Below are 15,600 nucleotides of genomic sequence, written 5' to 3'. Positions count from 1 at the left end.
GGTGCAAATTACAAGTTGTCATAAACTGTGTTCTCCACTTCTCCCCAGCCAGAAGGAATTATTGAAGTCCCAGCCCCTAGTACCTCAGAATGTGACCTTATTGGAGATAGAACCATAGCAGATGTAATTAGTTAAGACAAGGTCTCGGCCGGGCATGGTGGCTCATACCTGTAATCCCAGCACTTTGGGAGGCCGAGGCAGGTGGATCACTTGAGTTCAGGAGTTCCAGACCAGCCTGGCCAATATGGTGAAACCGCGACTCTACTAAAAATACAAAACTTAGCTGGGCGTGGTGGGAGCCTGTAATCTCAGCTCCTCTGGAGGCTGAGGCAGGGAGAATCGCTTGAACCCGGGAGGCGGAGGTTGCAGTGAGCTGAGATCGCGCCACTGCACTCCAGCCTGGGCAACAGAGTGAGATTCTGTGTCAAAAAAAAAAAAAAAAAAAAGACAAGATCCTTACTGGGATGGGATGAGCCCCTAATCCAAAGTGACTGATGTCCTTATGAGAAGCTGACTGTGTGGACACAGGCACACAAGAGAGACGGTCACGTGATGGCAGGGGCAGAGACTGGGGTTATGCAGCTGCAAGCCAAGGAATGCCAAAGATTGCCAGCAAACCACCAGAAGCTATGAAGAGCCAAGGTTTCCCTTGCAAGTTTCAGGGGGAGCATAGACCTGCTGACACCTTAGTTTCTGACTTCTAAACTCCAGTACTGAGAGACAATACATTTTTATTGTTTTAAACCACCCAGTTTGTGGTACTTTGTTACAGCAGACCTGGGAAATGAATGCACAAGTGTATTCTCCTTTGTGAATATTAGCAAATTAAGGATTTTTTTTTGTTTTGAGGTGGAGTCTTACTCTCTCGCCCAGGCTGGAGTGCAGTGGCACGATCTCGGCTCACTGCAACCTCTGCCTCCTGAGTTCAAGCAATTCTCCTGCCTCAGCCTCCTAAGTAGCTGGTATTGAAGAGCCAGCCGCACAGCTGTGTGTGGGAGCCACCTGACTAAGCAGCTGAGACAAGGCGGACAGTATAAGAGAACTAGTGTAAGTGAGCTGCTGATGAGAGCTGCTAAATAAAACTACATTTCACCTGCCTACGGCCCCCTGAGTGTTTTCAGCTATCTGCTCATCCACCCACTCCCTTTGGACCTCAGCATGAGTTGCAACCTGACCCTGGGCATGACAGTTGGCATAGTCGTGAACCTGACATCGATGGAACAGTATAGCTCTAAGGCGATCAATTGGAATATGAAGCAGTTAATTTTTACATTGAGTTATTTCCATTTGTAAAAAGGGGGAAATGATTAAAATCTGCTTTTTTGTTGTTGTTGTTAAGACAGAGTCTCACACTGTCACCTAGGCTGGAGTGCAATGGTGTGACTGTGGTTCACTATACCCTCGACTTCCTGGGCTCAAGTGATCCTCCCACCTCGACCTCCTGAGCAGCAGGGACTACAGGTGCTCACCATCATTCTTGGCGCTCACCGTCATTTTTAATTTTTTTGTGTGAGGAGAAGGGCTCTCACATCTTGCCCTGGCTGGTCTCTTAACTCCCGACCTCAAGCAATCCTTCCACCTCAGCCTCCTGAGTAGCTGGGTCCATAGGCACACACCATCGTGCCTGGCTGATTTTTGCATTTTCGTAGAGATGGGGTTTTGCCATGTTGCCTAGGCTCATCTCAAACTCCTGGGCAAAAGATCAAGCGATCCTCTGACTTCAGCCCACTTCGGCCTCCCAAAGTGTTGGGACTACAGGCATGAGCTGCTACACCTGGCCCTGCTGTCTCTTTAGGAAGAAAAACCCATAAGAACATTAAAGACTTCCTAAAGCAATTGGTCTTAACATTTTGGGGATAAGGTAGCCTTCTTAGAATCTGTTGAAATCCACTGGCCTTTCCCCCAGAAAAGTCCATATTTTGAGTCTGATGCACAATCTCAGAATGTCTGTGGACTCACTAGGGCTATCTGAAAATTCCAAAAGAAGGGACATAGAGGAAAAACTGGCTGAGGGGAATTGCATTAGGAGCACTGGGGGTAGTGAAACAAACATACCTAAAGTAAGAGAATACCAAAGCATTACCAGGCATGGATGGCATGTTAGAGAGTGGGGAAAAGGCATGTTTACAGAGTCCGCACTACAAATGAGAAAGTAGGCAAAAAGAAAAAGTACTTTGGCAGCTCAAAGTAATAATAAAAAAGAGGGAAGAAAATTACCTTTCCTTTTTTTTGAGACAGGGTCTCACTCTGTCCCCCAGGCTGGAGTGCAGTGGCATGATCTCAGCTCACTGCACTCTCCACTTCCTGGGTTCAAGCGATTCTCCTGCCTCAGCCTCCCGAGTAGCTGGGACTATAGGCACCCATCACCACGCCCAGCTAATTTTTGTATTTTTTGGTAGAGATGGGGTTTCACCATGTTTGCCAGGCTGGTCTTGAACTCCTGACCTCAGGTGATCCACCCGCCTCAGCTGCCCAAAGTGCTGGAATTACAGGCACGAGCCACCACGCCCGGCCTTATTTTTTTTCCCTTTTGCTTTGATGATATATATTCTCTACATAATAATCATTCAGTACTAGTACAGAAGACACTTGTATTTCTTAAAAACCTAAGCATGATTGTTAACCTCGATGATATTTCCCTGAGGGAGCCCACGTGCTTAGCCAGGGCCAGCAAATAAAGCCAAAGAGTGATGAGTGGAGGTCAAGAGAAAACTCTCAGAGGTCACCCTAAAATCAGCATTTGTGGCTTAGATAACCCTGTTACATTTCAAGCGTTATGTCCCTTCCTATCAGGGAATCTTCCCTTGGTCTCGACATCCCTGACCCTTGCTCAGTATTTTTTCCACTGGCTGACATGTGAAGATAGGATATGGGAAGTGAAAACACACACTGTCTCCCCTGCCTGGGCTATCTATTCAACACCATGTAATTAATCCTGGGGTGAAGGAAAACACCAGATGTCTTCGCTCATGTGGTATATTATTCACAAGACACACACCTTTGGAATAGTGGTTTCTTTCCTTTGCTGGGTATTGTTGCTTATGACCAAGGAAATCTAGTCTTTTTTTTTTTTTTTTTTTCCCCCTGAGACAGGGTCTTTCCCTGTTGCCCAGGCTGGAGTGCAGTGGCACAATCACAGCTCACTGCAGCCTTGAACTCCTGGGCTCAGGTGATCCTCTTGCCTCAGCCTCCTGAATAGCTAGGACTATGGATGCACCACTGGAGCCTTCCTAATTTTTAAAATTTTTTGTAGAGTTGAGGTCTTGCTATGTTGCTCAGGCTGGTCTTGAATTCCTGATCACTTGAGCCTTGGAGGTTGAGACTGCAGTGAGTTGTTATCATGCCAACCCGGGCACCAGAGAAAGGGTCTGTCTGCCATCCTCCCACCCCAGGCCCCGCCAAAAAAAAAAAAAGAAAAAAAAGTATAGCCTCACAGAAATCTTGGGCCACTTCGGTTAGGGAGTGACAGTCCCACGAATAACTTGGGTCTCCTGACTCCTGTCTCTGGGACTTTCTGCTAACACTCACCTTCTAACTCCAATTCCACCTGTCCCACGTCAAAAACCCTAATTTCAGCATCTCCGGGTCGGGGTCCAGGTGCCTTACCGTCCCTTTTGCTTGTGCCCCACGCTCCAGACTCCGCGCGCGCCTGGGCGAAGCTGTTGGGTAGGGCACGCGCACGGGGCACCCAGGATGGGGGACGGAGGTGTTCACTGCAGGCGCCAACCGCATGCTCACAATGCTCACCTGCAGGCCTTGCCACCCAGGGTGGGTATGGAGCACTGGAGTCTTCTGCATAACTACAGTTCAGGCTCTGGATTTTCCGAGATCGCGACTGTGGCCGAGGCAGGGGCACCAGCTCCCAGTGGTGCTCAGTGAAGGGCAGGCTGGGTCTGTTCCGCCATTTGCCGGACCGGGGTGGCCGAGCCGAGGACCTGGAGGAGAAGCGCCCTGCGCCCTCGGTGCGCCCACTCCCAAAGCCTTTCTTCGCTATCCCAGGAAGCAGCCCTGAGTAGTGGTTTGCGCCCGGGTGTGGGTTCTGTTCTGCGGCTCAGGCTCTGTCCGTGGTCTACGAAGGAGCCACCTAATACCGAGGGTCTGTGAGCTGGAGTGCCCATTGGACAGGGGTCCCCAGCTCTGGGCAGAGGGAAGGCTTGGGCCTCAGGCGGGCCCAACACACCCTTAGCCGGTCAGCGTGGGGACCAAGTGTGGTGGGGCTGCAGAGGGCCTAGGAAAAAGAGAAAGGGGTTGAAGAGCAGCTACCACCCGTTTGCTCTGTCTGGCACAGGGGCACCAACCCCTGGAAGTGGATAGAAGCACTTTAACTTCAAGTTTGAAGTTTGGAAAACTTCAGGCTTCACCTTGTACCCCAGTGAATGGCTAAACTAGCAAATCGATGGCCACTGTCTGATGTGTCCAACAGACGTGCCATTTGTCCCTCACTATGTTTTCAGTATCTTTGAGGCAACATTAAAAATTGGATTTCAGACCAGGCTCAGTGGCTCACGTCTGTAATTCCAGCACTTTGGGAGGCTGAGGCAGGAGGACCACCTGAGGCCAGGAGTTCAAGGACAGCCTGGGCAACACAGTAAGACCCGTCTCTACAAAAAATTTAAAACGATGAGGCAGGAAGATCACTTGAGCCTGGAAGAGGCTGCAGTGAGCCGTGATTGCAAAGTGCATTCCAGCTGGGTGATGGAATTAGACCCTGTCTAAAACAAACAAACAAACAAATCACCATCATCATTATCCTCTTGTGTCCTGATTTTTTTTTTGGGGGGGGGGGGGGGAGTCTTGCTCTGTTGCCAGGCTCAGTGCAGTCGTGCGATCTCTGCTCACTGCAACCTCTGCCACCCGGGTTCAAGCGATTCTTCTGCCTCAGCCTCCCAAGTAGCTGAGATTATAGGCATGCGCCACCACACCCAGCTAACTTTTTTGTTAGAGACAGGGTTTCACCATGTTAGCCAGGTTGGTCTCGATCTCTTGACCTCACGATCTGCCTGTCTTGGCCTCCCAAAGTGCTGGGATTATGGGTGTGAGCCACTGTGTCTGGCCTTTTTTTTTGAGACAGAGTCTCGTTCTGTTGCCCAGGCTGGAGTACAGTGGCACAATCTCTGCTCTCTGCAACCTCTCCCTCTCAGGTTCAAGCGATTCTCCTGCCTCAGCCTCCCGAGTAGCTGAGATTACAGGCACACACCACCACACCCAGCTAATTTTTGTATTTTTTTTTTAGTAGAGATGGGGTTTCACCATGTTGGCCAGGCTGGTCTCAAACTCCTGACATCAAGTGATCCACCTTTCTTGGCCTCCCAAAGTGCTGAGATTACAGGTGGGAGCCACTGCACCTGGCCTCTTGTATCCTTTTTGAGAACAGGGGAAGTCACAGAAATATCCCGATAGATGGCCTAAATGTCTCATTAGCTGAATTATAACACATGCCCATCTAAAAAAACCCAGCATATTGTTAAACCAAGACTGGCATTAAGACTCGCTTCCAGTGGTGCATGGTAGCTCACACCTGTAATGTCAGCACTTTGGGAGGCTGAGGTGGGTGGATCACCTAAGGTCAGGAGTTCGAGACCAGCCTGATCAAAATGGTGAAACCCCGTCTCTACTAAAAATACAAAAAATTAGCCGGATGTGGTGGCGGGCACCTGTAATCCCAGCTACTCGGGAGGCTGAGGCAGGAGAATCCCTTGAATCCGGGAGGTGGAAGTTGTAGTGAGCTGAGGTTGCACCACTGCACTCCAGCCTGGGCAATAAGAGTGAAACTCCATCTCAAAAAAAAAAAAAAAAGACTCATTTCCTGGAATTAGAACAAAAAAGGAAAAGCACATAGACAGGGAGTAACAGAACATCAACAAGGCTCTGATGGAAAAGAGGAAGCAAGGCGATGGCAGTGGACAGGGAAACAGATTTGAGTATAAAAATAAGTGTTAAAAGCGCTATTTAGGCTGGGCCTGGTGGCTCATGCCTGTAATCCCAGCACTTTGGGAGGCTGAGGTGGGTGGATCATCTGAGGTCAGGAGTTTGAGATTAGCCTGGCTAACACGGTGAAACCCCATTTCTACTAAAAATACAAAAAAAATTAGCTGGGCATGGTGGCGCGTGCCTGTAATCCCAGCTACTTGGGAGACTGAGGCAGAAGAATTGCTTGAACCCCAGAGGTGGAGGTTGCAGTGAGCCGAGATTGTGCCACTGCACTCCAGCTTGGGCAGTAAGAGTGAAACTCTTGTCTCCAAAAAAAAAAAAAAAGCAGTATTTAAAAAAAAATTTTTTTTCAAGACAGGGTCTTGCTCTGTTGCTCAGACTAGAGTGCAGTGAAACGATCACAGCTCACTGTAGCCTCGACCTACTGGGCTCAAGTGATCCTCCCACCTCAGCCTCCCGAGTAGCTGGTACTACAGGTGCACACCACCAAGCCTGGCCAAATTTTTGTATTTTTTGTAGAGATGGGATTTCAGTGTGTTGCCCAGGCTGGTCTCAAAACTCCTGGGCACAAGCAATCCACTCACCTTGGCCTCCCAAAGTGCTGGGATTACAGGTGTGAGCCACTGTGCTGGCCTCTTAGTTTTCAAAATTCTTGACAGTAATTCACAGGACATATATTTTATATAATAACCTTGTACACATACACACATTCATGTAACTGAAATGAGTTTCATGAAACATACTATGTAGAAAAATAAAATCCTAGTTAATTGCAAATATAATTTTATTAACGTTTAAATACAACATACTGCAAAATCCCTTTAAAAGTACAAATACAATTTTTTTTTTTTTTTTTTTTTTTTTGAGATGAAGTCTCACGCTGTTGCCCAGGCTGGAATGCAGTGGGATTATCTCAGCTCACTGCAATCTCTGCCTTCCTGGTTTAAGAGATTCTCCTGCCTCAGGCACCCAAGTAACTGGAACTGCAGGCATATGCCACCACGCCTGGCTAAGTTTTCTATTTTTAGTAGAGATGGGGTTTCACCATGTTGGCCAGGCTGGTCTCGAACTCCTGATCTCAAGTGATCTGCCCACCTCAGTCTCCCACTGCTGGGATTACAGGCGTAAGCCACCACACCTGGCTAAACACAGAATTTTGTAAAGATTTTATTTAATGTGATGGGTGTGCTTGTCTGTTCATAAGTTCCTTCCAGTCAGGAACACATGAAGATAATGCTACCCGCATATCTGGTGCACTATTGAGCCTATTTCTCTTCTTTGTTTTTAATCGTGTCAAGATTGAAAATCCTAGTTCACATAAATACGTAGTTGTGAACGGTAGTAACAGCAATATACTCTTCCTACTTAGCAGTGGAAAGTCATCTTTAATCTTAATCCAAAATGCTGATAAACTTAATATCTTATAATAATTCTTTAGTGTGAATGATGAACTGAGCTGCAATAATTCATTCTCTTCTTCAGGCTCCAAGTTTAACTCAATTATTGATTCTGGGTTTTGAAAAGCAAATGGATCTTTCATCCAAATATTTTCCTTTAATGATTCAAATTTCTCTTCCGGAAAGTAATAATTAAAAGTTTGAGACAAAGAAGTGAGATGCAACAATATCTCTAATTTTATTTCTTTTAAGCAGTCTTCATTAATAATGTTCTCTTCGATGTGTTGCAATAATGTTGGAAACATATAGTAGCTAGGGCGGTTACTTTTAAGTCTTGCTTGCCACAATAATAACGTCTTTTGGAATCCTAGAATATGTTCAAGATACTGAAATATATCATTGTTTTTCCCCTGCATTTTCAGGCTTAATTCATTAAGAATGCCAAAAATATCACTTAAATATGCCAATTTTGTTACCCAAATGTCGTCTTCAAAAATATTTGCCAAATGAGATTGCTTTTCAATGAGAAAAATGTAAATCTCATTCCTGAGTTCATATACTCTGCTCAATACTTTTCCTTGAGAAAGCCAACGAACTTCTGTATGAAACAATAAGTGGGTGTGGTTCACTCCAATCTCTGAGCAAAATATTTCGAGAAGTCGGCTATTCAGTGAGCTTCCTTTAATAAAATTAACAATTTTCACTGCATTTTTCAATACATCCATTAGACTTGGTGAAATTTCTTTGGATACCAAAGCTTCTTGATGAATAAAACAGTGATTCCAAACAGCATTGTTGTGGGTTGCTTCTAACAATTTTTCAGTAAGTCTGCTGTGTTTTCCGGTCATATTTGCTGTTCCATCACTTGAAATTCCTTTACAATGTTTCCAGTTTAATTTATACTGACCAACAAGGCAGTTTTCTAATTCAGTAAATAAATCTAATCCAGTTATATGTGAATTTAAATTTAAACAACATAAGAGATCCTCTACAAAATCATCTTGCCACACATATCTGACATAAACCAAGAGTGTGGGACAACTTGCAATATCAGTGCTCTCATCGAGTTGGATTGCAAAGTCTATACCGGACTGCAGCCGTGTAATAAGCATTGCTTCCAAATGTTTTGCAATCGTACAGATTCGACGAGATATTGTATTATCACTAAGAGGTATAGTTCTTAGTTTATCAGCTGATTTGTCATCAAAAATTGTCCGTACCATGTCCATACATGCTGGAAGGATAATTTTTTCAGCTGCTGTGTGAGCCATTTTCTCTTTTGCCACTCTATATGCAACTAAATACGATGATAATAAGGCTCTCTCATTCATAGTTGTAGAGCGACTGAGAACTTGTGGCGATGACTCTACTTTGTTTCTTTGCTTTTGAAAATGGTCTTCTTCATCTTCCTCCTCCACCTTCACTATCACGATGCCTTCCATCTCCTGGGTACCCCCTGGAGACAAATCTGTAGTATCCCTTGATTCAGGAGTCATTATTCAGGTTCCAGGAACTGGCTCACTTGATCCAAATAGGGTCTGTTTTGCAGGGCTGTCCTTTGTGACCTAGGTTTTATGAGATCAGGTTTTGCTATCCTGCAGGGTAGAAAAACATAACAGCAGTATTAAAAAGCAACATGGTATTGCTGGGCTAACAACTCATACAAAACAATTCACTAAATCTAGTGGTGTGACATGGTAAATGATGAGCAACTGTCATTCATGTTGGCTGTGTGTCAGGGAGATTTGCTGTACTATATACGCCACTCATTTAATACCCAGGGAAACCTAATGAGGTTCACATAATTACTATTCTTATATTACAGATGAAAAATAAAAGTTCAGAAAGATTAAATGTATCTAACAACCCACAGTAAGTATAGAACCAGCACTCAAATCCAAGTCTGAAGCGAGTGTCCTAAATATGCTGCTACACTGCCAACTCTAAAAAGTGATCTGGTCATTCTTTTTTTTTTTTTTTTTTTTGAGATGGAGTTTCGCTCTTGTTGCCCAGGCTGGAGTGCAAGGGCACGATCTTGGCTCACTGCAACCTCCACTTCCCAGGTTAAAGTGATTCTCCTGCCTCTGCCTCCCAAGTAGCTAGAATTACAGGCCATGTGCCACCACACCTGGCTAATTTTGTATTTTTAGTAGAGATGGGGTTTCTCTATGTTGGTCAGGGCTGGTCTCGAACTCCCGACCTCAGATGATCCGCCTGCCTCAGCCTCCCAAAGTGCTGGGATTACAGGCATGAGCCACCATGCCTGGCCGATCTAGTCACTCTTATAAATGATCATCAAGGCCAGGCACGGTGGCTCACGCCTGTAACCCCAGCACTTTGGGAGGCTGAGGCAGGCGGATCATGAGGTCAGGAGATCGAGACCATCCTGGCTAACATAGTGAAACCCTGTCTCTACTAAAAATACAAAAAAATTAGCTGGGCGTGGTGGCGGGCGCCTGTAGTCCCAGCTGCTCGGGAGGCTGAGGCAGGAGAATGGGAGGCAGACTTTGCAGTGAGCCGAGATTGGGCCACTGCACTCCAGCCTGGGCGACTGAGCAAGACTCTCTCAAAAAAAAAAAAAAAAAAAAAAAAAAACCCATCAGGTAGAGTACATAGGGTACACAAGATGATCCACTGGGGCATAGGGAAAAAAATGAGAACTTGTATTTCTTAAAAATAAGAAATTAAGCTGTATAATTATTCAGTATTATGAATACTGAAACATGTTCATGTTACATAGATCCATGAATTATTCTGGAGGGAGAATGAGATTTCCACAACACATGGGATTGACAAAACACCCTCATTTGTTTGTTTGCTTTTAGTACACTGCAATATTTCACCATTCATGTGAGTTTAGTGGATTTAAAGATATTACCTGACTTAGGAAACAACAGGTGCCGGAGAGGATGTGGAGAAATAGGAATACTTTTACACTGTTGGTGGGACCGTAAACTAGTTCAACCACTGTGGAAGACAGTGTGGCGATTCCTCAAAGATCTAGAACTAGAAATACCATTTGACCCAGCCATCCTATTACTGGGTATATACCCAAAGGATTATAAATCATGCTGCTATAAAGACACATGCACATGTTATGTTTATTGCGGCACTATTCACAATAGCAAAGACTTGGAACCAACCCAAACGTCCATCAATGATAGACTGGATTAAGAAAATGTGGCACATATACACCATGGAATACTATGCAGCCATAAAAAGGATGAGTTTATGTCCTTTGTAGGGACATGGATGAAGTTGGAAACCATCATTCTGAGCAAACTATCGCAAGGACAGAAAACCAAACACTGCATGTTCTCATTCACAGGTGGGAACTGAACAATGAGAACACTTGGACACAGGGTGGGGAACATCACACAGTGGGGCCTGTCATGAGGTGGGGGAAGTGGGGAGGGATAGCATTAGGAGATATACCTAATGTAAATGATGAGTTAACGGGTGCAGCACACCAACATGGCACATGTATACATATGTAACTAACCTGCACATTGTGCACATGTACCCTAGAACTTAAAGTATAATAAAAAAAATAAATAAATAATAAAAAAAACTTAAAAAAAGTTATTACCTGACTTTACTAAATGAACCCCCCCCTTTTTTTTTGAGACGGAGTCTAGCTCTGTTGCTGAGGCTGGACTGCAGTGGCGCGATCTCGGCTCACTGCAACCTCCGCCTCCAGGGTTCAAGTGATTCTTCCGCCTCAGCCTCCCGAGTAACTGGGATTACAGGCGCCCAATACCATGCCCAGCTAATTTTTGTCTTTTTAGTAGATACGGGGTTTCACTGTGTTGGCCAGGCTAGTCTCAAACTCCTGACCTCGTGATCCACCCACCTCGGCCTCCCAAAGTGCTGGGATTACAAGCCCGAGCACCTGGCCAATGAACCCCTTTTCTTTGGTACTGTGTCACTTAGCCTCTCTCAATAATGCAAGTAACTTTCTGTATGTTGGTGGCACAAATGGAAATCAATGTGGGGCCATAGGTTTTGCTTAGCTGAATGTTAAATTCAGTCTATCGGCAGATTCCAAAATTGGAAGAGACCTTGAGATAATCTATTTTACTTTACTTAGGACACATTTGAGACTTGGTGGGTCTGTGTTTCATCCAAGAACATCAATGGCAGAACTGGTACCAGTCCCCAATGGTCTGCTGCACCGTCCACAAATTCCCTTCTCTCCTTTATCCCTCGATGTCAAGCATAGATACCTCCCACAACTGAAAACCCCCCATGTCCGAAATTGCTCATTTAAAACCCTTCCCGGCAGGGCGTGGTGGCTGACCCCTGTAATCGCAGCACTTTGGGAGGCCGAGGCGGGCGGATCACCTGAGGTCAGGAGTTCATTTTCCCAGCCTGGCCAACATGGCGAAACCCCGTCTCTACTAAAAGTACAAAAATTAGCCAGGCATGGTGGCAGGCGCCTGTAATTCCAGCTACTCAGGAAGCTGAGGCAGGAGAAGCTTGAACTCGGGCGCTGGAGGTTGCAGTGAGCCGAGATCGCGCCACTGCACTCCAGCCTGGGCGACAGAGCAAGATTCTGTCTCAAAAACAAAAAAACCAACCAAAGAAACAAAAAGACCCCTTCCTAAAGTCTTGAAAGGAAAGGGTGAAGTGTAAATGAGCTTTTCCTATTACATCCAAATCACTTCTTTATTCAGTAGGCTTCAAACATTCTCTTTTTTTGTTTTTGAGACAGAGTCTCACTCTCTCACTCTGTCTCCCAGGCTGGAGTGCAGTGACGCGATCCTGGCTCACTGCAACCTCCGCCTCCCGGGTTCAAGCGATTCCCCTGCCTCAGCCTCCCAAGTAGCTGGGATTACAGGCGTGTGCCGCCACGTCTAATTTTCTGTATTTCTAGTAGAGACAGGGTTTCTCTAGGTTGGCAAGGCTGATCTCAGAACTCCTGGCCTCAAACGATTCGCCTGCCTAGGCTTGCCAAAGTGTTGGGATTACGGGCGTGAGCCACTGCGCCCGGCCTTCACTCTAATCACCACCATAATGGTACTGGGTTTGAAGGTGAACATACCATCCGCGGACACTGGCTTAACGAGCCCATCCGAATGAAACAAATTATAAGGCCAATGGCACTTGGTATCGTGTAAGATCGACAGAATTTTACAACTCGGGGTACCCAGGAAACCAGAAAAGCCCCCACCACAAGAAAAACCAGTGGGCACAACTGGGGAGCACAGATATCTGACTGGGGTCATTTTGTCCGCGCGTCTTTGGGGTAAAACACCAGGACCGGGGGTCCAGAAGGGACACGCAGACCGCCTCTCTCCAGTCCCAGGGGTGTCTCCAATCCGGAAACCAAAACTTCGTTCCCTTCCCACCTGTATCCAGGGACACCTCTGCTGGGGGACAGCGCTTGCCACCGCCGAGGCTGGCGCGAGGAACGGGGGCACGGACCCGCTTCCACTCCGTCCCGGGCGGTCGTGGCGAGGGGATTGCAGGACACAGCCGTGCACGTCCAACTCTGTCCCCGCCCGGAGAAGTCTGGGGTGCTGGGATAGAAGGGGTTGTGACTTTGGGGACCAGGAGCACTAGACTCACATCCAAGCCCCCAGGCCTTCCGAGCCCAGGGAAAGCGTCACAAAAGCCGGAAGTGCGTCACACCCGCCTTCCGGAGCTGCGCTCCGCTTCGGGGTCCTCTCTAGGATCGCGGGAGGACTTTGCATCCCTGTGTAGGGCTCTAATCTCGAGTTTGGGGATCTTGCTTCTCAGCTTGTCCGCTCCGAGGAGGTGCACAGGGCGGGGAAAAAGGGATGAATTTCCCTTTATACCGCCCTGCTCAGAAACTTATATGTTCCTTCTATTTTTCTTGATGACAATAATTGTAATAGTTACAATAAAAATAGTGATTGTCTGTGGCAGAGGAGCTGAATGAAACGAGGGTGGAGACAGGAAGATCAAGAATAAATGGTTTCACAGATCGAAGAGATTGTCTCTTGAGACGCTGATTATGTACGTATTGCCAGTTGAATGGGTAGTATTTTCAAATACTTGATCTATAGGCAACAGACGTTCTTTCCAACACTAGATAGTTATAAAATTCTGAGTTTGCCTTATGTTTCCAGGGAGTTTTCAGATTAGCAACGGTGAAATAAGTTGAATTTGAGGCGTTTTTGCTGTCCAAGTGTTATTGTAATAATTATTAGGGCTTCTATGATTAGATCAAGAATAACTTCACCTTTTATAAAACAGTAACTGAGACCTTGAATGGCTGGGGCATGACTCTAAAAGTTCTGGGCAAGTCTGTGGTACAGCCCAATAAGAGAAAAGCCTACAAAAGGAACGGCTACCTGATACAGAGCCTATGATTACGTGGTATCCCGAATTACCTTCTAGACCCTCTCTAATGCTCCATTCCTTAGGGGGTTTGATCTTGCTATGGTTGCCATTTTCTACCTACCCACGAGTCTTCTCAATAATCCACTTGAGTCCATCTTTTTTTTCCTCCTAGGGCACCGTCAAGTCCAATGTTTGCTCCTTTATCACTGGCTGGCTCTCTAACCTACAGTCCTCCGTGATGACATCATAGTCTCAGAACTTATTCCTCCAGATACATCCTCATATTTCCTTCCAGTGTTCCAAGTCATCGCTAAGAGCCATTACATTGCTACACACTGTATTTTTCTTCTTTGTCTAAAGTCTCTGCTCCCCACCCCTGTCCCCATTCCTACACTGAAGTGCCTAAAGGGTCCAGGAAGGCAGATTACTGAATGCAGCTGACTGGGTATATGATTTTGTATTTATGTTGTGCATGTGGCAGGAATTGTAGGCATCTCTATAACGACTCCTTTCTTTGCCTACGGACCTACTGGCACAAGAAACTCAAAGTGGCCTGGTGGTATTCTGTTTTCAGTTCAGTGGCACAATTTAATGTTTCCTAGAGGAAATGTTCTTCCTGGAAATGAGGATCATAACCCAGCTGGCTCCAGATTTCGGAGCGAGGAGGCACAAATTCTACAGGCGAGTGGCTGGGTGTGATAGTAATAGAGGCTACTCCTGTATGCACATAGTCCTACTGGAGACACAATACTACATATCCATTTTGGCCCAATGCATTTCAGCGCATATACCATATCCTGAAGAACTGCTCCCAACTTTGCAAGGCATTACATCTTAATCGCAATTTAGCCCAGTCTTCAACAGGCCATTCCAAAACCCTATCTGGCTAGCTGCTTCTGGATGATGAGTATGCACCATGAATTTTGTAGCTTCGAGTTCACTGTCACACCTCCTTGGCTATCGGTGGGTTCCTTAGTTTCAGGTATGTCAATGGATAAGGCACCCTGTAAGCTCTCAGATGGTGGTGCTGCTGGAGGCAAAGTAGTTGGGGAAGACAAGCTCATTTAGAGCATATATCAATTCTGGTAAGAACAAATTGATGCCCATTCCAAGGTAAAAGGGATCTGATGCACTCAACCTGGTGGTAGCTGGTATCTCTAAGACTCAGTGTTGGTCTCTAATGCTGGCAGGCTGGACACTGCACCATGGTGAGAGTTACATCAGCCTTGGTAAGAGGTAGACCATATTGGCCGGGCGCGGTGGCTCACACCTGTAATCCCAGCACTTTGGGAGGCTGAGGTGGGTGGATCATAAGTTCAGGAGTTCGAGACCAGCCTGAGCAACATGGTGAAACACCGTCTCAACTAAAAATACAGAAATTACCCGGGTATGGTGGTGTGTGCCTGTAGTCCCAGCTACTCGGGAGGCTGAGGCAGGAGAATTGCTTGAACCTGGGAGGTGGAGGCTGCAGTGAGCTGAGATCACACCACTGCACTCCAGCCTGGGCAACAGGGCGAGACTCTGTCTCAAAAAAAAAAAAAAAAGAAAAAGAAAAATAAGAGGTAGCCCATATTGTTGGGACCATGCACAGCCTCTATCCCTGCTACCATGGTCTCTGTTCATAAGCCTATTGCATAAACAATAAGATGGTCCCTAACCAACAAGCCAAGCCATTCATCACTGCCTAGGAGTCAATGCATATCCGTACCTTAGGCTACCTCCTCCAAAATATGGCATGGGTGACCAAATGTACCATTGCTCACTGAGATAATTTTTCTTCACCAGTATGCTTCAGGGCAACGCGAATGGGGCTGTAATGAAGAACAGTCTGTTTCTGGAAGATGCCAACATGCTGAACTGACCCAATCCCCAATCTGTGCAGAGGCCAAGGCTCTTCTGTCTCCATCAGTTAGTTGTAGGGAACTTCTATAAGGCCATAGGTGTAAGTTTATGGGAGAGGTGG

General features: G+C 46.2%; 1 protein-coding gene and 1 long non-coding RNA gene across 2 annotated transcripts; one reads left to right on the top strand and one right to left on the bottom strand.

Moving 5' to 3' along the window:
- Positions 1–6,691: 6,691 nt before the first annotated feature.
- FAM200A (family with sequence similarity 200 member A) lies at positions 6,692–12,961 on the bottom strand. The gene is made up of 2 exons (XM_019030963.4): positions 12,680–12,961; positions 6,692–8,923 (listed from the first exon to the last, which is right to left on the bottom strand). Exon 2 carries the CDS (start codon positions 8,822–8,824, stop codon positions 7,103–7,105), a length of 1,722 nt encoding a protein of 573 aa, XP_018886508.2. The 5' UTR covers positions 8,825–8,923; positions 12,680–12,961; the 3' UTR covers positions 6,692–7,102.
- A 29-nt stretch (positions 12,962–12,990) lies between these two features.
- On the top strand, positions 12,991–13,977 carry LOC129534771 (uncharacterized). The gene is made up of 2 exons (XR_008681472.2): positions 12,991–13,310; positions 13,810–13,977. It is a non-coding gene; the product is annotated as an uncharacterized lncRNA (long non-coding RNA).
- Positions 13,978–15,600: the final 1,623 nt, after the last annotated feature.

Source organism: Gorilla gorilla, chromosome 6, assembly GCF_029281585.2.
Source record: "Gorilla gorilla gorilla isolate KB3781 chromosome 6, NHGRI_mGorGor1-v2.1_pri, whole genome shotgun sequence".
In the NCBI taxonomy this organism is placed as follows: domain Eukaryota; kingdom Metazoa; phylum Chordata; class Mammalia; order Primates; family Hominidae; genus Gorilla; species Gorilla gorilla.
Note: the sequence above shows the minus strand (reverse complement) of the source record. Positions and strands in the feature narration are given on the sequence as shown.

Excerpts from the sequence above, each read along its gene's own strand:
- FAM200A (XM_019030963.4), bottom strand. The coding sequence starts at position 8,824 with ATGACTCCTGAATCAAGGGATACTACAGATTTGTCTCCAGGGGGTACC.